Source organism: Anolis carolinensis, chromosome 2 (assembly GCF_035594765.1).
Source record: "Anolis carolinensis isolate JA03-04 chromosome 2, rAnoCar3.1.pri, whole genome shotgun sequence".
NCBI classification, from domain to species: Eukaryota; Metazoa; Chordata; class Lepidosauria; order Squamata; family Dactyloidae; genus Anolis; species Anolis carolinensis.
In genome coordinates, this window is record NC_085842.1 from 116,105,945 (window position 1) to 116,130,611 (window position 24,667).

General features: G+C 40.1%; 1 protein-coding gene across 4 annotated transcripts in view; it reads right to left on the reverse strand.

Moving 5' to 3' along the window:
- The window catches only part of ergic1 (endoplasmic reticulum-golgi intermediate compartment 1), a 110,207-nt gene that overhangs the window by 39,182 nt on the left and 46,358 nt on the right, over positions 1-24,667 (reverse strand). For all 4 annotated transcript variants that reach the window (XM_008104687.3, XM_008104686.3, XM_008104689.3 and 1 more), the window contains exon 3: positions 15,046-15,118. In XM_008104687.3, coding sequence (XP_008102894.1) covers positions 15,046-15,118 — 73 coding nt within the window. The remainder of the gene's footprint in view (positions 1-15,045; positions 15,119-24,667) is intronic.

The window sequence follows — 24,667 nt, forward strand, 5'->3', positions numbered from 1 at the left end:
CAGAATCCTGCTATTTGGTGAGATTTCACAACTTCTACACATTTGTTCCTTTTGTCTGATGAGTGGAAGGGTACAGACATAAAGCCTGTGTTGGATGATTGTCCTTGTCGTTTTGACTCAACCCTGCTCCCCAACACAAAAGGAGAAATAATTCAAAAGACAGTGGGCGCGGAATGCTAATTGTGTATAGCCAAAGTCATATGTTGGATAGAACACTGTGAGGCAAGTATTGTCTCAGGGGCAGAGATCCTACTGGGATCAGAAGCAGGAAAAATTAATCAGAGATCTGTGTTGTTCCAGCAGTAGATAGACAAGAATAGAGAAGCTATATAGCTTGATTTTGCAAAGCCTCAACCAGGCTCAATGGAAAATAGCGCACTCAAGGCTTCCTTCTCTGGAGGTGCCCTGTACTCTTGATTAGCCTTGTTTATTCAAATAAGCTTTTAAAGTTCTCTTTAGGATTGGATGGTAATTCAGCCACCTCCTTCTTACACAAGGAAAAACCTAGGTTCTTTGCAAGACTATCAAAGATTGCTTTAAGGTCCAGTGTTGCCAGAAGATCAAGTGTAACTTCTACAAAAGTGTAGGAAGTTCTGGTGCAAGTGCTGGAGGCAGGGTATCTCATAGGGCTGTTGTCCTCTGACTTTTAGAGGTGGTGACAGTCAAGCCCAAACATCGATCTAGTATGACAGAGAAAAAAACCCTGAGATACATGATGTTGTTATTGTATTTATTCTGCTTTGATCTGACCTCACATGAACTACTATGTACAGTTCTGAGTACCAACAGTTCAAGAAAAATATTGACAAGCTAGAACATGTCCAAAAAAGAATGACTACAATGATCATAGGGCATAGACAATGCCCTATGATAAGCAGATTAGAGAGCTGAATATGTTTAGTCTGAAGAAGATTAAGCGGTGACATGAGAGCTATGTTGAAATTTTTGAAGGGATGTCATATTGAAGATGAAGCAGGCTTATTTTCTGCTGATCTAGAGATGAAGAAATGGAACGATGAATTCAAATTGCAGGAATCATAGAACTGGAAGGGACCACAAGGGCCTCTTTGTACCATCAAATCCAGGGGTCCTCAAACTAAGGCCCGCGGGCCATATGCGGCCCTCTAAGGTCATTTACCTGGCCCTGCCCTAAAGTTTAGATTTAGAGTTGCCTTAAGTCCAAAACAACTTGAAGGCACACTACAACAACAATCCTAATTCACTTGACTAGCTCATCAGTCAAAAGAAGCATTTCCCTTTGAAATACTGGTAAGTTTATGCTGGTTAAAATTGTTCTTCATTTAAAATACTGTATTCTATCATGTTTTTTGCACTACTAATAAGATATGTGTAGTGTGCATAGGAATGTGTTAATTTTGTTTTCAAGCAAGTGTTGGGTCCCTTAACAGTTTGAGGGACCATGAACCGCCCCTTTGTGTAAAAAATTTGAGGACCTCTGATCTAGTTTGATGAAGAGATCTGGAGAACCTTAAAGTTTCCACACTTTTGTGGTATTTTGACCAGTCCTAACAGAAATGTTGCTCACCTTATAAACCATCAGAACAAAAATATTTGGGAGATATTATGAGCACTGTTTTAGGACATAGCTTCCAGTCAGTACATTTATACTATGTCCCCAAAAGTCCTTCAAAGGATGGATGAATGGAAGGCATATGGGATAAACAAGTTCTGTCAGCACTTTAAATAGATGAGGCAAACCTTCCTGTGTTGCAGAAGTATCCAGAAAATAGAAATTCTTAAGATTCTTAGGCAGGCTTGAGCAAGGCTGGAAGGAGAGCTTTCCAGAAGAATCTGGCCAAATCTACAAATTACATAAGCAGCAGCTGCTGACTGGGGTTTAGGTAAGGAAGGAGGTCAGATCATCATTTCATGGATTTGCCCCAAGAAGGAAAGGTTGGCTCCTTAACTGATGCCTTTTACATAGAAATTTTGGGACAGCAGTCAACTGAACAGAATTTGTACATATTTTTCTTCATCAGTCATATTAAACTGTTTGAACACATCTAAATGTTATCTTTCAGTGTCAGGGAGTGGAGAAGAAAGAAAATATCTTATACTTCCTCTATTACAAACATATTTTAGCACATCCAGCATTTTCTAATTATACCCACCAAACAACTCCTAATAACTCCCCCATTCATTTTAAGGGATGCAATAAGTATCTGCCCTATTTAAAAAAAGAGTTGCTAGATAAAAATATTTCTAGCTATCAATTCTTAAAATAACTGACCAATCTGCAACACCTTCCATAAATGTTATAAAAATGAATCCTTTATATTTAGAATAAAAATGGTTTCCTCCACATGCTTCAGAATCCATCCTCATCAGAAATTAAATTATTGCAGACTCCAGAGACACTGAAATTTGCCATGTACATATTTTCCATGCAAAATGGACCAACTGTTTTGCCTTGTTTATCTCTCCTGCATAACAAACAACTCTACAATGATGTTGCGAACAGATAAAATGTGTCTTGCCTAAAAACCTCTTACAAATAGCCATAAAATCATACAAGTCACAATCTAGACCAGCAGTTCTTAATATCTGCATTACCATGGACCTCATTTAAAAACATTTTGTTGCTGTGCACCATCAGGATTTAAAACCCTAAAATGCATCAAACATTTATTTCAAGTTGCTCATCAAAGGTCTTCATATTTACAGAGAAGAGATTGGCTTGCAGCTTGCATTTTGGTGGGAAGAGCCAGTCGATGGATTCAAACTATGACTTGAATTCAGTAGCTAATTGGTTTGGCTACCCAAGCGGAGTAACCAGCATTGAAATTTTCACTCCAGTCGGGAGGCCAAGCATTTATCAGGAGACATGCCAGGTTTCCAGGCAGTTCATTCTGAACTTCATCTCCCTCAAACTCCCTATATATTTGTGTTATGTCATGCATATGCCACAAAATTGTGCCATATGCATAAGACATAGATCTAAGATCAGGTAATCAGTGTCTCAGGCATTGGTGGTGTATGGGGGTATAAGGATTGTGATAGTGAGTGGCTACACTCAGCTGGAATCAATCATACTATATATCCTGGCAGGCCTGTAGCGGGGGGGGGGGAGGGGGGGGAGGGGGGGGTTTTAGGGGTTCAAACCACCCCCGAATTTTTTCAGGTTAAAAAAACCCTGGTTTTAACTGATTAACCAAATCCCCATGCTAAGTCTATGACACGCAAAAATTAAGAGTCCCTCCAGGCACTATCTCCAGCAGATATTGACAGGTCTGTAGCCTGGGGGGGGGGGGGGACAAGGGGTTCAACCCCCTCCGAAATTTTCAAAACCCTCTCTGAAATTTTTTTCTGGCTACGGCCTTGTATCCTGGGGGCTGTGAGATTATTCTGGGTATCTGAACAGTTGGACTCTTGCATGATATTCCAAGGATTCCAATATCAGCATGGAAATTCAACCTCACGGGATCAAAATGAATTGTTCAATGACTGGATCCAGATCCACATGTACACCAGCCCTACCAATAAAGATAACCAAATAAGGTTCTTGGATTTCTATTCAGTAAATAGGTCTTTGTCTAGTCTGTGTTCTCTAAGCACAGTGGACCTCACTCTGCATACATAACTGATGCCTATCCTTTAGCAGCTTCCAATCAGAGTTTAAGGCAGAAGTGGGCATAAGGGTGCCCATGACCCATGGGCAGTCCTTGGTACCTCAAAATACAGCCTCTGAAGCCCTCCAGAAGCTCCGTATCTCCAGACCTCTTAACAAAATAATCTTACCAAATTTTGGTCAATTTTTGGCCTAAACATTGGCCAATTGATACCCAAGCTTTAAGGTGTGGCCTTCTGATGTCCTGCAGGGACTCAAACCACTTAACAAAGAAATCCTAGAGTTGTTTCTTGACTTTTAGCAATGGAAAGAGTCTTTTTTAAAAAAATCAACCAATAATGAGACAGACAGAAAACAAAGCTGGAGAGGCACCTTCTTTAATGTTGATACAAGTCCACAAATCCATTCATTAAGCTTTATAGGATTGTTCTGTTAGTGTCCCATCCCCTCAGTTTCCATGTTATTCCTGTGCATCCCTATTCACCCATTATTATGAAAGGTATAAGCTTGACACAAGGCATGTTCTTAGTCTTCAAATTTATGTTTGGAACCAGCAAGTAAAATGGAAGTACAACAGAGCTTGGTGTTGCCTTGCTATTTTAAGATTTATGACGTGCCCAGCCTCTTGGCCATTTCCTTCCTGTTTAGATCAAGAATATTCAAAACGGACTGGCCAACTAAGGAAGGAACCACAGTTCCTAGACGAAGATAAAAGAAAATGGAGGTTAGAGGTGTCAACATTCCTTTGAGTCAGAGATTGTAATTGGCACACTTGTGATGGCACACAGCCTTCTGCTTCCTGTTAACCCAACCATCTTGATTATGAGGATGAATGGTGTAACCCTGCCACTTCAACACTCCTGCAACACCTTTCATTAAAGTATCTCAAAAGTGTTGAGCAAGCATTAATTAAGCTGAGGAAGTAGAGAGATAGAGGGAGTTTATTCTCATTTCAAAGCTTGGCATAATAAAAAAAACAGAAGCAAAGCTGTATGTACAGGGTCTGCCAATCATAACATTAAAAAAGCAATTTAGGAGTCCAACGTATTGTTTTGTTCAAGCAATTAAATCACACTCTCTTTATCGAAACAGTTAACAGTTGCTCTAATGCTGCAGTTTTCAAATAATGTTTCTGGGAACTCTAGAATTCTTCATAAGCTTCTCAGGATTTCTGAAATGAAAACATCAGCACCAGTAGATATGTTATTTAAAAGGACTTTCTTGATATTTCCGTCTGTCGCAGAGGGTCTGCTTAGCTGAATTTTGTCATCGGCATTTTTAAACAATGTGCTCTTAGAAATGCAGTTGCATTTATCCTGGGCGAAAGAAGCAGTAAGAGTAATACTTTTACCATGGAATTTTGTTCCCACAGACAACATATTATTTGAAAAGTGCTCTCAATATTGTGTCTAGAGGTTCACAAAAGCTTGAGTGAATTTACATTTTTGCACTCACCCATTCAGATATCTAAAACGATTAAAGATGTTTTATCTTCTAAATTCTTTTCACAAAAGCCAAACTTGACTACTGCCTAATCATGTTAAGTTACTCCATAATTTTATATATGTTTCAAAGAAACTTGTACAAGTCACTAAACATGCATAAGTATCTGCCTTTGACATTTATTCAGGAAGCTAAAAACAGAAAATTAAATTAAAGATATGCAACTGTCAGTATTAGGAGAAGGGGGAAAATGAAATGAAATGTAATAATGAACTGGAAAAACCATAAATCGTAACAATATGGAACTAGCAAATCTGCTGACCATCATTTTATCTTTTTTTGGGGAGGGGGGTTGATGCTAAGGAGCCTATATCGTCATGTATTCTTCTAATCCAACATGGGCAAATTTCGGCCCTACAGGTGTTTTGGACAGTAAGCTGGCTGAGATTTCTGGGAGTTGAAGTCCAAAACACCTGGAGGAATGAAGTCTGCCCATGCCTGCATCTAACACATTGATAACATTATTGGGGAATTTGAAAAAAATTAGAAAGTGAACTATTTCTTTAAAATAGATGTCAAAATGATATGCAAGTACTATTTCTCATCTTCTGTATGGTTATATTCCTGGACTGACTGCCACTCATTTGCATGTTGTTCTCATTTAATGGAGCTTTTTTAGAGGGCACCATCGCATTTTGGGGTTTTTAAAAAATAATTGTTGCCAATGCTGGATCACTTATGACATAAGAGTAGCAATATGGTGTTCTTGACATTAAAAAAACAACTTTGGCACTACTTGGTTTTTTGCCACCATTCTGCAAACTTGGTTCACATCCTTGCTATATAGCGTTCAATTAGTTGTGGCATCAACTAGGCTAATGACTTCATTCCACTTTAATTAAGGAATATATGAAAAGGTGTTTAACATTGCTTCTTCAGGGTATTAATTGGGTCAAAAGGGACATGACTATCACCTCAGCAGTTAGACTATTATGATAACAGCTGTCAGCGGGTAAGGTGGAGATCTGGGTTAACTATGAAAAAGGTTATTTGATTTATGATGTATCAGCAAGATGAGTTAGGAAAGGTGGTTAAAAATGACAATGAGTGACCTCTGATGGATCTGAACCTGCCACTACTCCTGCCCAGGAAATACCAAAGGCATTTAACACTTGCGGCGTTATTTTCTTAACCACCTGAGTCATTCACTTAGTGGAACAGGGTACCTGTTTGTGACTGTAAAGTTTGCAGAAATCCAAATATGGAACACTGACCTCATTTCCTTTATCTGTCTCTTGGGGACTGTTTTCCCTTTTATGTATTCTTTCACGTGTGAATAGAAAATGAATTCTGAAGGAAGGAGGTTATTTAAGACAAGCTTGTCAATATGTATCTGGAAGCCTTTATCTTATCATGATATGCATTTATTCTCTGCCATGAATCTTTTTTTTAAAAAAACCCTGCATATTGCATCTCACTGGGGGGAAAGAGACATCTCATTCTGCCTTAGATTTTAAAAATCAGGCATGTAATACACCTTGCTGAAGCTTCAATAGCCTTGAGTCTAGGCGCAAAGATCACTGCAGATGCAGACTGCAGCCAGGAAATCAGAAGATGTTTACTTCTTGGGAGGAGAGCAATGGCCAACCTCGATAAAACAGTGAAAAGCAGGGACATCACACTGGCAACGAAGGTCCGCATAGTCAAAGCAAAGGTATTCCCCATAGTAACCTATGGATGCGAGAGCTGGACCATAAGGAAGGCTGAGTGAAGGAAGATAAATGCTTTTGAACTCTGGTGCTGGAGGGAAATCCTGAAAGTGCCTTGGACCGCAAGAAGATCCCACCAGTCCATCCTCCAAGAAATAATGCCTGGCTGCTCACTGGAGGGAAGGATATTAGAGGCAAAGTTGAAGTACTTTGGCCACATCATGAGGAGACAGGAAAGCTTGGAAAAAATCATGATACTGGGGAAAATGGAAGGAAAAAGGAAGAGAGGCCAACCAAGGGCAAGATGGATGGACGGTATCATTGAAGTGACTGGCATGAACTTGAAGGAACTGGGGGCGGCGACGGCCGACAGGGAGCTCTGCCGTGGACTGGTCCATGAGGTCACGAAGAGTTGGAAACGATTGTGTGATTGAAGAAGAAGAAAGACACCAAATCCTGTCTGATCTTGTAAGGCAAGCAGGGTCAGCAACCTGGTTAGAACTTGGTTGGGAGACTGCCAACAAATGTCAGGTGCTGAAGGCTAAATTTCAGAGGAAGGAACTGGCAAAACCACCTCTGAGAATTCCTTGCCTATGAAAACTCTATGAGAATTCAAGAGGTTTCCATAAACTGACGGATAACACGAAAGTTATTAGTTTCCTTGAAGAAAAGAAAATGAGATATAAAAGGAAATTTAATAATAAATTAAAATACACCAAAAGGCCCATTTTTGGAATGGATGTCAATCTTTATCTCACCTGAGTCGGCTCTAAGAACTACAATTTCAAGGAATCTCTCTCATCAGTTATTTATTTATTTATTTATTTACTGTTCCAGAAGCTAATTGAAGGTACAGTTACAATGTATTTAAAAACACAAACAAAGTTAAACTTGGCATGACACTAAATGTCCTTTGACCAGAAGCTGGCCTCTTGGAGTGCCTCTGGTGTCACTGTGAAAAGGTCCTCCATTGTGCATGTGGCAGGGCTCAGACTGCATTGTGGTAGGTGGTCCATGGTTTGCTCTTCTCCATACTTGCATGTAGTGGACTCCACTTTGTAGCCCCATTTCTTAAGGTGCCAGAGCGCAGCCTGTTCACTGCCTTCCAAGTTGCCCTGTGTTCTGTATGCCCAGGAACAAGTCTCTCATCGGGTATCAGCCCCTGATTGAGATTTCATGTTCTGGCCTGCCACTTTTGGACTATGACTCTTATGTAAAAAAAATGCAAAGCTTCCTGTGTTTGCACCCAAAAGATTCTTTGTAAACACTGCAAGCGAACATATGCAAAATACTCATGAGACTCTTACTGCCAGCCACTGTTCACATTCCCTACCTGACTCATATACTTACATCCAAAGGAAAAGTGGGAGATCCATCAAGCAAACACATACACACACACCATGAAAGGGGAAAGAACTCACAGAATGTGAGACACTGAAGTGATTTTAGAGACCCTCTGATCCCTGTGTCAAAAATACCTATGTGCCAAATGCAATTTTCCACTTCTGAAAGCCTCCACAATGAGTAGTTTTGTAAGAAAATGGAAAACAAAAGCTCCCACAATGTGATTTTCTAGACATTTCCATTTTTGAATTTTGGAGAGAGTTAAACTATCACATGCTCAGGATTTGTGCTACCTAAAGTGAGTCTTGAGGTGGTAAACTGGTTCCTGGACTCACCACAAAGTTGTCCACCTCTGCTCTACTACAAAACGATGCCATAGGGGAACAAAAATGGAATGGGATCTTCTCTCTCTTGCTTTCTCTGCTGCAGCATGGATGAATGGGTACTGCTCAGCAGCAACTGCAGGAGAGTCAAGTGGAAACTGGTTATTAGAGTAGAGCTAACAGAATAGCTTCCCTTCCCTCTCTGCTGAAGCTTGACAAAATGCCTACTCCAGAGGGTTCACTTCTTTTTAAGGGGAGAGGGTGGGCTCACAACTTTCTGCTTCAAGGTTTTGGTCTATTCCACACTCACCTTGAATTATGTATATTAGCAGGCATTAAGTGGTATATTTTCACAGTATTTTAACATGTTCCTACCTGCATGCCAACAACACCTTTAAAACCTTCTGTGCCAAGCCTCTCAACTCTATCAAAATCTCCTTTTGGGGTTGCTGAACACTGTAGCTCCAGGTGAAGACATGACATCCTGTTTTGAAACACCAGTGGCTTCCTCTCATTCCTGTTTATCGGCTGAACATCAGACCCACAGGTTCAGCTGATGTGCTGAGAGACTATATCTGAATGCCTATGCTCTATAGAGTATTTTATCATATGTGGTAGACTTCTGATTAATCAAGAGAAACTTGGAAACAGATAATGACTTAATTCAGAAGATATTTAAGAAAAAAACTCAACAAAAACAAAAATTGTATTTCCTGGGATTGAAAAATGATCAAATTAAGAGTCAATATAAAAGTGATCTGCAATATGATTACCACAGCAGGATTGTTGTATGCAAGGAATTGGAAGAATACTGAAATTCCAACTATAACAAAAAAAAAAGATTGGTTAACGAAATTGTTGAAACTTACAGAACAAACATTGGGAAGTTTTATGAATAGTTGAGAACCTTTAATTGTATTTTTTTCAAGAAAGAGGCAGTAAAGCTAGTAACTGTAGCGTTTGAAAATTAGTCACTTCGAACAAGAAGTAGAATTGTGAAGTAGTATGAAGACTATACCATACAATGGGAAGAGATAATCTGGACTTCTAGCCAGCCAGTTCTTCAAGCAGTTGCAACATCACCAAGATAAGACTGATAATTATATAGATGCGACAACTGTCAGTATTCTAAGGGCCTTTTCTGACACTGTGATTTACTTACCAAAGGGAATTCGCAGCACTTATCCACCCACATGACACTTCAGCAGATGCTTCTGCTATGGCAGAAATTACCAGTTAACAGATAAGGAAATGTTTTGCCTACATTGAGCTACAGATAATTCATTTATAACAAGTATTAAATCAGGAAATGCTTCCTCTTTCCTTAACAAATTCACCTAACTTTGTGTCAGACTACATGTGTTAGTCATGTAGCTCTACACTGACATATGATGGCTAGGATTTTTTTTTAATAGCCAAACTGTGGATGGATGTTGATATAGATGGGGATCCCAGATGGGGATCCCAGACAGAAGAAGGAAGGCTTTAACACCCATCCCTACAATCTGGACAAAAGAAAAGCCTAATTGAGGCAAATGGTCCTTCTTTGGTGTGTGCCTTCAAGTTATCAAGGCAAACCTATCACTGGGTTTCATTGAGAAGATTTGTTCAGAGGGGCTTGTTTTTTTTCCTTTCTTGGAGCCCGTGAGAGTATGACTTGCTCAAAGTTCACTCAGTGAGTTTCTATGCAGGGGGTGGGGGGAGGAAGCTAAAGCTCATCGAACTCATGTGAGAGGCTTCAGTTGGGAGCAGGGTGCCCCACTGCCTATTTGTACAAAAATGACACCTGCAGTCAAAGGCAGAGCTGTGTAAGGGACCAATATCATCAAAACTTTGCTCTTTACTTCCGTTCTTAATGTTTTGCTTTTGTGCGCTATTACTTTTCAAGTAATTATCAGTTTACAAACATTTCCATGGCATTCTGCCAAGAAGAATAATTGAGTACTTTAAAGATCAGGTCAAATAGATACAAACCTGGTAATGGAAATAAAAGCCAAATGAAATGGAATTTAATCTTTAAAATGTTTTGCTTTTGTGCACCATGGATTTCAAGGGAAAGCAAAAAAAAATGAAGAAAACCTTAATTTTTTTTTAGAAAAATAGATCAAAATAAACACCAATGAGAAAAAATAGTTAAAATATTACCTTAGCCATACATTCAAAACCACAACTTCTTTTAGACTGTAGAAATGTTTTTTTTTATTATGTGCTTTAAATAAAAACAAAATCCAATACAATTCCATTGCGTCTTTTCAAGTAATTATCAGTTTACAAACATTTCCATGGCATTCTGCCAAGAAGAATAATTGAGTACTTTAAAGATCAGGTCAAATAGATACAAACCTGGTAATGGAAATAAAAGCCAAATGAAAGGGAATTTTATCTTTAAAATGTACTGTAATACCAAGACAAATCAAGGAAGCAGTTGAAAGTCAGAACACATAGATAGTGCCAGATTTCTACTTTGTACTTCAGTTATCACGACTTCTTATGGTGAGTAGGATCTTTCTGTGGCTTAACATCTCAGTTTACTCATCCAAGTGCCTTCTTCAAAGAAAATTCATCCATGCCTAATACTCAAAATTATATGTCAAGGACAACACCCTGAGCTCATCATGATATGGGCAGGTTGCCAATGAGTAACCAGGATGAATTTGTTCATATTAAGTGTCAGTAATTGAAGCTGATAGCAGGAAGAGAGGGAAGTTAAAATTGTTGTACTTTAGGAGTTCACATATATGATCTTTGCTTTTAGACAATACAAATAATTAAACTGTTACTGAAAACATTGCTACCAGCCATATGTATTTATTTGAATCCTTTTGCAAAACAAATTAGCATACTGAAACATTTCAAATCCAGAAATAGGCATGAAGATAAAACTGATGTATATGCTGATAGTAAAAAAAAAACCCGACTCCTAAAAAAAAGGCAATGTATGTGTTATAACTTAACTCTTATCAAAGAAAGGAACCAACTCTGAATAGAGTGACTAAAGATAGGTTTGTCCTTGGATAGCTTAAAAGAAGAATCAACCCCATCTATTATTTCCTCTGGGGCATTGCTTTTGGCCGTTTTGAATGTATGGGCAGGGAAACGATGGTGGCTGACCCTCTGAGATGGTGCTGGAACTTTCCCTGTCTGAATGACTCCTTGATTAATTGATAGGTCATATCAAAATCCATTCCCCCCATCCCTGGACATACCCTCAACTTATACACAACCATTTGTGGTACCAAAACCTCACAGCTCATCCAAAGGCCTTTTGAAAAGTCTTCATCATTACAAACTTGAGAGTAAGCCAGGGTGATGAGGTCCACTAGATGATCTTAATGGGGGTTTGTTAGGTTCCTCCCACCCCAAAAGCAGCCTTTGCTCCTCATAGTTATTGGCTGAGCTCCAGAGTGCTATGGCAATATAGACTGCACTACACCATTTTGTGTGACTTTAATCCTATCCCTCAAAAAACAACAACAAAGCTTTTGTTTTACTCTTGATTTAGAAAATAATTATTAAGAAAATAGATATGCAGTCCTAATGGTTAGGTTCCAAAACTTAAACATCAAGTAGGAAGGCCAAGATGGCTCCTTCCTTGCGGTATTTTCTGGCAAGTAAAAACATTTCTTGATTCTCAAGTGTACAATTTCTGCCAGTTGTCTACTGCAGCCAACCAGTGCTATTAATCGGATGGCACACTGGAGTCACAACTGCAGCAACTAGAAAACATTAGGAACAGCCACTCATCGAGGCCCAGAAAACCTCAGAGGGTATGGGTAGATGATGTCCTCCTTGAAAGATAATGTAAGCCTCTTTCTTATGCACTATCCTATTTATTAAATACAAAGAGAATAACAGGCAAGAACATCCAGTATTTTAAGATGGTCCTGTCTGCACAGTGATGACTCAGATCTCCTTACTTGTCACTCAGAACTCCCCTTGTAAAGAGGCCAGGAGGCTCCTTTCTTGCTGTCTTTTCTGGCAAATTTAAAAAATTTCTAATCTCATAGGCTTTTAGGAATTGACTGCCATGGGTTTTTAAGGATGTGTTATTTTGCTGGTTTTTATTATTCTGTCATCTCATGCATTTTTTCAAATAATTTTCGTTTGATAGGTTGTATAAAAAACACAGATGTGTGAATTATTTTTAAATGATGTATCAAACTGAAACCATTTGAGAATGCACTAACAAACAGAACATAAAACCAACCACACGTACATTTTACTGATTTTAAAAATGTTTTAGTGTGCACTAGTGTTAACATTTTGTAAGGTGCCTAGAATCCCAGTATTGAGGAAAGAAAAAATGTAAATGAATAAAATCAAGAAACTGATAAAAAATAATTATCACCCTTTTCACCAGCATTTGGCTATCTATAGGGACTAATGAAGAAGGCAAACCAATAAAAATGTGGTCCATGCAGCACAGAAACAACAACTCCTAAGAAACCTTGAGATGGAAGGGCTGGAATGAGAAAACCCACCATTTATGAGACTGCCACATTTATTTGCTCAACTTAGTAGCGTAACTTTGTCGCCCTAAAGTGTTCCTCACACTGCTATGGCTGGAACCCTAGGTTGCTGCAGTGGTTAAAACCAGTAAGACTCAATACTCAATTCAGTATACCTAATTTAAGTTAGGTTTCTTTTAGCTATAAACTATGGCTAGTTTTGATTATTAGCCACTACAGCAGTGGTTCTCAACCCGTGGGTCCTCAGATGTTTTGGCCATAACTCCCAGAAATCCTAACAACTGGTAAACTGACTGGAATTGCTGGGAGCTGTAGGCCAAAACATCTGGAGACCAAAAGGTTGAGAATCATTGCAGTATACAGCTATAACACGGAGCAATTCAGAGCAGTGGATAGCATGAACAATCTTTTTCGATAGCAGCAATTTAGTGATGGAATTGGACCATATCTTGAATTTGCAGATGGTCTAACCCAGTGATTCCCAAAGTGGGCGCTACCGCTCCCCAGTGGGTGCTGGAGCGATCCAGGGGGCGGTGATGGCACCTATTAGGACATGGGGGAGACAGGGATGAGAATCTATACCTCTCCTGAGGCTCTTGTTGGGACACAGAGAGCGGAGCTAGGGAAGGGGGTGGGGCCTCTTCCCAAGAGTGCGAGACAGGACTGAGCCTCTGTATACCTCCTCTGAGGCGCTTGTTAGAACATGTGGGCGGGGTATAGAGGTTCAGCCCCGTCAGGCACTTGGGAAGAGGCCCCTCCCCCTCCTCTAGCCCCGCCTCCTGTGTCCTGGCAGGCGCCGCAGGACAGGGATAGAAGCTCAACCCTGCCTCAGAGCTCGTAACTCCGCCCATCCCAGTCCTGGCTGCCCATTTGTGGCCCCACCTACCTCCCCCTTGCAGCCCTGCATCTTGGACTAAGGGAGAGGCTCAGCCCCGCCCTCTTGAGCAGGAGCCATGCCCGCCCCTCTAAGCCATGCCCCCCTTTCCAGGGGGCACTAAGTAATATTTTTTCTGGAAAAGGGGTGGCAGGCCAAATAAGTTTGGGAACCACTGGTCTAACCCTATGATCCCTAACTCAGTTTATGAGGCTCTTGCCCTTCCCTTTATCCAAGACCACCATGCAGACAACTGCTAAAATATTTTGAATAGTTTACAGAATGAAGATGAACAGTTCAATCTGTATAGGATAACTATCAATGTGGATGACATATATTCCATTCTGTAACAGTAAAAATGTTTTTCCCCAAGAAAATTTATCATCTCATTTACAAGCTTACAGTTAAGTCAAAACAGTCACACTTTATGGCAACACTAGCAGGCTCCCTTGTTCCAGAGTTGTGGAATGGTGGCAAGGGAAAGTAAAGAAAACCTTCCAGCCCCAAACCATATATGATTCCAATGCCTTACTTCCTACATCTTCTTAATTCTGCAGCTTTCCCTCCTATAACCACCACCTACTCCTGCACAGTCACACTACTGTAATGCACCAGTATAATTCTAGCCTTTGTATTATAGCTAAACAAGAGATCCTGATTCAACTCTCTTCACATTCAGCAGGATCTGCACTCACAAAGCCTCATATTTGTAAAAAGCTCGATCTAAAAATACATATAGAAGACACGAACAGAGAAAGTAAATTTCTCACTAGGTTATGTATGGTCCCACTAATGTCACTTACTTAGACCAGCTCTATTGGACATGTGGATCCCTATATTATACTTTGGTGGCACAGGTCAAGAGGCCTAGGATAAAAAGCTCAGACAACACCAAGGGGTAATGTTATCTGAAACATGTAAACATTTAAAAATATGGGTTCTGCCTTGAACTATCACTCTCAACTGCAGTAGATCTAGATAAAATTTAGATAAAATGATTTTTCTCCTGCCCTTCTTATGTACACTGTCAAATTCAGACTTTCAGAGTTATGGTATAAATTACACATAGGTATTCTTTTATGTGGGAATTTGTCTTTTTAAAAAGATGTTATCCATTTACTTGGGGAAAGGACAGGGGGAAGCAACCAACCTGAACATGAACACAATTTTTTTTATTATCATCACAGAAGCATAAGTTGCAAAATTAGAGGCATCAGAGCTGCAAAAACATCTTTTGGTGAAATAATCACTTTTTAAAGGAAATGAACAGCCATCAACAATGGTTCATACTTACACTTCAGTGGCTATGAATCCAGTGAGCTCAGACAGAAGGAGAAACAGTATGAAGAAGCAGCAGCAAACAGAGACTAGAAAAAAAAAACAGATGAAGTTTAGTTCCAGTCTATCAATACAAAATGTTGAAGATACCCCTACTGAATCCCTATACTTCACATTGACTCCACAATTGCCCTTCCCTCTCCCAATTGCTCTTGAATGTTTTCAACAGGAGAACATCAATCAGATAAGATCACTTGCAATTCCACTTTATTTATTTATTGATTTCCAGAATTTATACCCCGCCCTTCTCACTCGGGGGGTGTGTGCCCTACGGACCTTTGGGGTTTATAGCCTGTGGAGACACATGAGCTTTCTGGCTAAAAGTTGTAAACGTATCTCTCTAAATGGGGATTGCATAGGATGGAACCATAGTACTTAAAGAGGAAATCGTAGTGATACACATATATAATGTGAACAGGCCCCAGATTTTCATTCTCTCTTCTTATGTAGTTATGATGGCTAAAAAGAAAGAGTATAATCATGCTGGAAAGAAACAACAATTTTGTGACACCCCTGGCTGCGAGAGCACTGGAAACCAATACACCGAGGCCAATAAACAATCTAATATCTTTATTAAGGAAATGAAGAAATGAAGAAAAAACAAGCAGAAGATATAGTTCAGCAATAGACCTTTTGGGAAAGGTCAAATATAGTCCAATAATATATTGTCCAATGTCTAATATTAGAGTTTAAAGTTTGTAATCCAAAACCGAAACGCACTCAAACTTCCAAGCAGTTTGAGTGGGGAAACGTACAAGACTTTTACTAGAGTTCAAAAGCAAGTCCAAGGCAAGGAATTGAAGACAAGGCTGGATCCACGACACGACAAGGCAAGGCTGGAAACACGGCAAGGCAAGGCAAGGAACACGGCTGGACAAGGCACGGCTAGGCTGGAAGATAGTGGACTCCGACGCGGTCCACACTTGGCTGGGAACGAAGTTATCCCTTCAACCGACACGTTGACTCCGCACTGGCTAGCCAGCGCACAGAACTTTTAAAGAACATCGAATCTTCCCTCAGAACAGGTGTCTCAAATGCTCTTTTCCCAAGGGAAAAGAGCTAGAACAACATCTTGACCAGATGCAATCCTCCCTTAGGATTCTCAGGGGAAAATAGGTTAATCAGCAGATTCCTTTGCTGCTAATCGCGCGCTTCGTCTCCTGCCAGCTTTCTCCTGCCTGTTAGTTTCCACAAACATCCTTCTATCAAAGGGAGGGGAACTGGGAAGAGAAGACTCCGTTTCAAGGCCCTTTTTAATGAGCGTAGAACTAGAATTGTCAATAGGGAACATCTGGAACGGGGCAGAGTCTTGCTGAATCGGCACAAAACTTGTTTCCTCATCACTGTGGTCCACAATGGAGTCAGGTTCACGGCCCAAGGGTCCATGGGACATCACAAATATGAAATTTCTGGGGGCTTTTTGCAAACTTCTTTCTTGCTCCCAGGATACTTTCCCTTACTTGTGATATAAAGCAAGTGTCACAGTGCAAAAGCACCCCAGCTTCTCCTGCACAGCTCAAGCTTCTCAGTTTCCCCTTTCATACCATTTCTCCTCTACATGCCGCAAATCAATACAAAGATATTGGTATTTTCTCCACAATGGTAGGCTCAACAGGTGCCATTTCTTGCATAGTCTCTTCATTAAAGGCAAGTCTACATTCACTTAGTTGTGCCTAGTGTTACTATGACATTGCCCTCTCACTGAAAACTACAAGTGGAATTGCAATTGGCTTTCCAGAAATTTGTTCATTTTCCAGATGTATATCTTATTAGGGTCTGTACACACCAGGGCCCTAAGCATGATTCATTCACCTTTTTAAAAGTGGTATGGATTTGACACAGGTATGAATTTGACTCACCAAGCAGTTGAAGCCATCACATCCCTTTACAGTTTGTCCTAATTTGTTTATGTATTGCTAAAATATCTTTCTAGGTTAGTTTGAAATTTTTATAAAAATTATGAAAGCCAAATGCTACTTAAAATCGGCACAACTTTCTCTCTTTGTAAAGGCTCCAACACACATGCATACACAAATAAGGGATTTCTACCCATCTACCTGTTGCACACTTGCCAAATCTAATCCAGTGTCCCTTTCCCTAAATGCCAATGTTATGTTGGAGCTGTAAAAGTTTAGCACAGAACTTAACCTGATCTATTGAAAACCGTTCCTAAAACTGCTGTCTGGAAATCTCTACCCTGCCTACTTGCTAAAGCCACAAAGGAAAAGCAGGTGAGAAATCTCAAAAATAGTAAAATATCACAAGTGTAGCACATCCATCAAAATAATCTGAGGATATCTTCCAGTAATATAATAAAAACAACAAAATATACTGTAATTGATCAATGAAAGCAGCAGACAATATGAAATGAGGTGCTCTATTTCCCTCTTCTCATGTCTTGAAATGGTTGTGAATTTGCTTTTTGACAGGATGATCTGGTTTTCAGAGAGCCAGTGTAGTGTAGTGATTTAGGGGTTGAACTAGGACTCTAGAGACTAAGATTTATTCCCCGCTCAGTCATGAAACTAATTGGGTGACCCTGAGCAAATCAAACTTTCATAGCCTTAGAGAAAGACAATGGCAAACCTCTTCTGACCATATCTTACTAAGAAAACCTTATAATATGTTTCCATTACAGTTTGCATATATCAGAACAACTTGAAGGCACACAACATTAACAAATCTGGTCTTTGAAAAAGTGTTGTGACCCATTTTGCATTACAGTACTGGGAGAAAGTCAGAAGAGACAATTTAAAAATTAAAACTGAAACAAAATGGAAGAAAATTACATTTGTTGCTTTTCCTTCTAAAATGAAGAATAAAAACACACACACTGAAACTCTTTTTGAAATTTTCTCATGTCGCAGTTCACCAAAGACTCTGCAACATGAAGGACACAGCAATTCTGTACTCTATAGTAACTCCAGATTTGGATTTAGTTAAGCTTTGCTAGAGAAGAAAGTGCAATCTCTACTTTTCTGATTGGCTTTGGTATACTATTAGGTTAATACAGCTATCCCTGCAGGAAAGCTTGAATGTATTTCAAATGTCATCACTAAAGCAATGGTCTTCTGTGTGTGAAGGATACAGAGTGAGATGCTGGGTGGGGCAAAACAGTAAGAGGCGACGTCATGAGCAGGAGGGACAGATTGGTATTTACTGACGAACTAAAGCAAACATTCTGCACGTACTCACTCTATGCTGAATCACAACAAATAGGCAGGAAAAAAGATACCTTAAACCACAAACTAACAGTATGGGGGATAGCGACTAAGGAGCAAATAACTTTGTTTTTTCTTCAGTCACGATGACAGAACATTTTAACATCCCTCTTTGTCATTGCAATCACAGCCTCCTTTCTTGGACTATGTTCTATTTATTATCTCAGCCATGCTGCTTTTAAACAGAAAAAGCCTGGAAAAAAATGATGGGCACAGGTATTCACTTCAATGGATCATGTTAGGATTTTTCCTAAAGATGCCAATCCCTCAAGATACAGAAAACTGACATTGTGTTCTATCTATTTGTCACTAGTTTACAATTTAGGCAGAAAAGATTTAGGGCACAGGTGGGCAACTAGTCTGTGTTTATAATTCATTGTTGACTTATGACGTCATATCAAAGGAGATTTGCCTTTCTTAGAAGCTGAGAAAATGTGGCATTCCCAGTATCATTCAGTGGGTTTCCATGGCTGAGTGAGTATTTGAACTCTGGTTTCCCAGATTTCCAGTTGAACACTCACATTACTATGTCACACATACGTAGCTGTAGCCCTCCAGGAGTTGATGGACTGTAACTCTCAGCAGCCTTGACTAGCATTCCAAATGGTGAGGGATCATGATAGCTACAGGCCAACAAAATCTGGAAGGCCACAATTTGATCTACAATCAGTGTCCGGAGCAAGCTGTGATCTTGGGCCACTTTTACTGCCATCTGACTCACTCATAGTTATGCCGATGCTCATGCCACTTGCCTCTGTTGGAAATGTGACAGATGGTTAAAGGAAAAGGAAGTGCATTGTTCATGGCCTGGGCTTCCCCTCTTTACCATATCCCCCATTAATGTAAACTCCAAAATTAAAATCAAAGAACCTCCTAATCACTCAAAAGGCAGATCAAGGAAAGGGGTTTTGGGTTGTGCTGAATAGAGTTACATTCTATATTGATAAACTCCTGGATTGAATCCTGGATCTGACAGCTTGGGCCCTGTGATGGCTGGGTGAGTAAAGCTAGTGCACTAGTACACCAATTCCTTGAGATTTCTAATGTGGCCACAGCGACACATTGCTTACATTCTTATTGGAACACTGTCATGCACTCTATGTGGGCCTTTGAAGAATGTTCAGAAACTTTAATTGGCCCAAAGAACTGCAGACAAACTTTTGACTAGAATCATAGAATCATAAAGTTGGAAGAGACCTCATGGGCCGTCCAACCCCCTGCCAAGAAGCAGGAAAATCATATTCAAAGCATCCCTGACAGATGGCCATCCTGCCTCTGCTTAAAAGCTTCCAAACAAGGAGCCCCCACCACACTCCGAGGTAGAGAGTTCCATGGCTGAACAGCTCTCACAGTTAGGAAGTTCTTCCTGATGTTCAGGTAGAATCTTCTTTCCTGTAATTTTAAGCCATTGTTCCGTGTCCTAGTCTCCACAGCAGCAGAAAACAAGCTTGCTCCCTCCTCCCTATGACTTCCCCTCACATATTTATACATGGTCATCATGTCTCCTCTCAGCCTTCTCTTCTGTAGGCTAAACATACCCACCTCTTTAAGCCACTCCTCATAGGGCTTGTTCTCCAGACCCTTGATCATTTTATTCGCCCCGCCGCTGGACACATTCCATCTTGTCAACATCTCCCCTAAATTGTGGTACCCAAAATTGGACACAGTATTCCAGGTTTGGTCTGACCAAGGCACAATAGAGGGGTAACATAATGTCCCTGGATCTAAACACTATTGATGCAGGCTATTGGCGTTTTAGCTGCTGCATCACATTGTTGGCTCATATTTGACTTGTGGTCCAAAAGGACTCCAAGATCTTTTTCACACATACTGCTGTCAAGCCAGGCATCCCACATTCTGTATCTTTGCATTTCATTTTTTTTCTGCCTAAGTGGAATTTCTTGCATTTGTCCTTGTTGAACTTCATTTTGTGAGTTCTGGCTCACCCTTCGAATCTATGATTCTGTGATTCTATGCTCCTCTCCCACTTGCTGCTCACTCTCACTCTCTATAGGCAGGTGAATGTGGGTGATTCCCACAGTTGGAGTATTCCGATCTGCTCTAGTTGCACTTTAAAAAAGTATTTGCATCTGACTAACTCTGCCAGAATGTGGGTGGAGATGTACATTCAATGTGCACTAGAAAATGTATCAAACATAGCAAACATCCCAAGAGCACACATATTTTGTTCTGACAATGAATGCTTAGTTTTATAAATATGTATTCTTCATTTATTTATTACAAGGCTATTGTATATTTCTTTCATGAACTGAATGGCATTCATGTGGGGGTCCTAGGAGACCTTCTACTTAGGCAACAATTAGACCCCAGTTTACTTAGTTCCAGCAAGGTTTCCCTATCACATATACGACCTCTACTATTAATATTCTAGACAGCTATTGTTGTAACAGCAACTCCATAGATACAGTACCTTGCACCAACAAATTCTTTAGTGTAGGGTTGGGCAACTGTATTTCTCCACATGTAGTAATTTACATAATCCTTCATGATTGGCTATGCTGTGTAGAACTTATGGGGGTCAGGCCAAAAATGTAGAGCTTTTAAGTAGTGTGCAGAAGGCCAAAGTTACCCAGCTCTGGTTTAGTGGCATCTTAAAGACTAGTAAGTTGAATTTACTTTTGTGAACTGCAGTCCCCTCCATCAGATGTATGGAGTGTTGCCTCAACTGGCAGATATGTGTACATATGCTTGGGTGGGAAGGTCAAGGGGGAATTTAAATGCAGTGATTACCTTAAGAGTTTTAATGAACAAACAGTATTGAGAAGGTAACACAAATAGCCCTCTTTCACCCAAATATGGGTATACATGTGAGGAAACAGCCCATGTATCTGATGAAATGGCTACAATCCACAAACCATATGGCAAATAACTAGTTAGTCTTTGATGTGCCATAGATTGTTTATGTTGCTGAAATTGACTAACACAGCTAATCATAATAGAAATGTTCATTTATGCTTTAAGTTGAGTAAACTGAAGCCAGAATTCTAGCAGCGCTTCCTTCTTCTATAACATTTTCTTCATCAAACATTCACTAATTCAAGCTTTTAGGCAACCGCCAGCTTGAGTTTCCATCCATTTTATCTATTTTCACGTTCTAATCCTTTCAGCCAAACTGACAAGACCCTAATTTTCTGGGTTATCTGTAAGGCATGTACTTTAATGTGCCATTTTCCTCCCATATCATCAAAACTATATTTAATATGTGCCTAAAACAGAACTCACTAAGGCATAGAGACAGGTATTATCCTTTTGTGATGCTGGTGGCATATAACACAATATAACACAAAACTACAAAGAAAAAAAATATAAAAAGCATGGTGGCCTGGAAATGTAATATCCTTCATAAGTCACGTAGCACATCTGAGACTGTATTTATGAGTTTCAGAGTCTGAAATCACACAGAAAGCAAACACTATGTCTTTAGGAACTAACTGCCTGAAGAAATGTACACCCCGTGCTCATCAAGTCATTGGAATAGCCAGAAGTTGCTGTGAATGTCCTTGAAAAGAAACTTACTAAGATTAATTTCAGCTAAAGAAATACCTCATTCATAAAATTATAATTTATAGTAGCTCCCCCCCCCCCCCCCCCCCGAAAGCATAAGGCTATAATGAGCATATTGGGAAATGGAAGATGCCCTCAAAGTTTAAAAGGATTCATGAGGAAGAAAAGTCATTTTATAGTGACCGACCCTCATAAATCCAGAGGAAGAAGGAACTAAAAGGCACGTAGTGACATTCTTTGGAGATTTTGTCTGTATATCTAACTGAATACATGGATTGTTTGAGGCTGGTTAGAAGCAAAACAAACCAGTTCAAAGCAGCACAAACTCGTTATTCAGGATCTTTGCAACTCACCACTGTCAAGATCAGAAAGACTGGGTCTATAATCTTGGCAGCAATAAAGCATGAAAAAAATGACACCCTTTCTTGAATAAAGGCTTGGCAAAACAGCAGTACTGTATTATGCATCACGCTGTATCTTTGTCCCCTTCTGACTGCTCTTTTTACATGTCTACTATCCCATAGTCCTCTGCTCAATTTCTCTTTAGGGAGGGCTCTTTCTCCTCAGAATGCAGGCATGTAAACAGGGGGCGGGGCTTAAGGGGCTTTAGCCCCCCCCCCCCCCAAATTCTCAGGGTAGTCCACGAGAAGGCCTTACTGGTACATGACACGGCGGCGTCCTTGTCTGCGCCTGGGCCCTCAGTGCACTCTCTTTCCTTTTCAGTGCCCCTGGTTTCAGTCTTTGGTGCTGGGAGAGGAAGGGGAGTGCGGCGACAGCCCAGGCGCCAAAGAGGATGCCGCCACATCACAGACCATTCGGAGACCGCAATAGGCCTTCGCGCTCATTCACTCGGCAGGCCTTCGTGCCTGTGCATTGAAGTCTCACCACACTCATTGGCTGCCTTCTGGGATTCTCTGGATCCAGGTAAAAAACAACTCCCATTTGAAAAAGGGCAATCATTCCCCAATCCCTGCCTCTATGCACAGTGGGGCACATTGGCTCTATGTGCCAAGTTTAGTCCAGATCCAGCATTGGCTTGGTTCAATGCCCTCTGGATAAGGGCGCACTGCAACTTCCAGATCCAAGGTCAATCACCCCCAATCCCCGCCTATCCTGTATGCACAGTTGGTCATTTTTGGTCCAGATATGATGTTGGCTGCCTTCAGTGCTTTCTGGATCCAGGTAAACAACAACTACCATTTGAAAAGGGCAATCATTCCCCAATCCCTGCCTGTAGGCACTGTTGCTGTAAAGTAAAAAATAAGTCAAAAGTATTCTAAACATTTGGTTAATGAAAGTAAATGACATTTATTATTTAAACTGTTATGTTTATTCATATCATGATCTGATCACCATGCTCAATATATCCCATATGCATGAGGGTATTGGGATAATGATACAAAAGGTTTGCTAGGGTAGATCCTCTCTCACTCAGACTCAGCCCCACCCCCCACCCCGAATCAAAATCCTGGCTACAGGCCTGTCAGAATGCAATACCAGTCTGTGTCAGAGTTTGTTTTCTCAGGACTGAATAAAACATCATATCTTTCTGACTTTTACCTTCCCATCACCTCCCCATCCTGGAATGTTATTTCCACTGATAAAGACTGAAAAGAATAAATTTTGATTTATATCTTTTCTCTTGGGACCAAACTAGATGAGATGGGCTACTATCCCTATGCCTGTTATGCATATATGAAATTATTTTATTGGGCTGGGGGCTAATATTTTACATAAAAAGGAGTATGTGAGAGAGGGAAAAAATAAATTCTTCAGAATAATGGAAGCACGGTAGTAAATTACATAGGTGGTGCAGATAGGGTTTTGCTCCCTTTGAAAGGGATAGATCCCTGCCACAATATGTACACATAGCTATTTTAGGTGTGAAAGGGACAAGAAGATGAATAAAACACATGGAGTTCCCCCATCACATACAGTATGTCATGAGTGAAAGAGTACAATTCTATCGACCTAAATTTTAAAGGCACTTAGCAAAGCATCTGATTTAGCTTTAAGATGACTTTGGGGAGAAAGGGCTGAGCACATTAGTTTTAATAATAAATTAGCTTTAGTAGCATGCCACAAATACCCAAATGTGTCAGAACCTTCAGCTAAATAAATACCTCATCCATAGCAAGGAATAGGAGAGAGAAGTCATATGTTCCTAAGTTAAGGAACAAGACTATTAGAAAGTTATTTTGGTTGCTTCATAGGAGAGAACACATTGTTATTTTTAAAGTAAAGACCACTCATAAGTAGTGTACCTGCTAACTTCTTGAAGGCAGGGAAAAGGTAAGAAGAAAATCTTATGTACCTGACTATTTGTTCTTTCTGGTTCAGGACAACAGCTCCAGGAATAGAACACAAGTTGTATTCAGCAGATGCATAAGACAGACAGACACATAATGTACAGCTTCCTTTAACTGATCATTTCATATCAACAAATTTTGTCTACTTTTGTGAATAAACATATTGTTCTTTCAGCAGCACATCTATACAATGCCCTAAACAAGCAGAAATGAAAAGATAAGGACGCAAACACTTCATTGCAACATTGAATATCACTGTGGGAGTGAGCATGCTACAGTGCTCTCACAAGGACTGTGAGCATTAGCTCAGACCAGTTTGAGACAAAGCTGCCTACACAGCATTATCATAATGTATTATCCCTTACAGGGGTTGCAATACAAGATTTGTGGGTCAAGGATCCCAGAGACAGAACATGTTTAGCCAGCTTTTCAACACAGGCTGCAAAGGGCAGCTCTTCTAAGTGAGCTACAAATGGTTTTGTAATGGGAAACTGCCAATAGCATATTGCCTTAATATAACTCC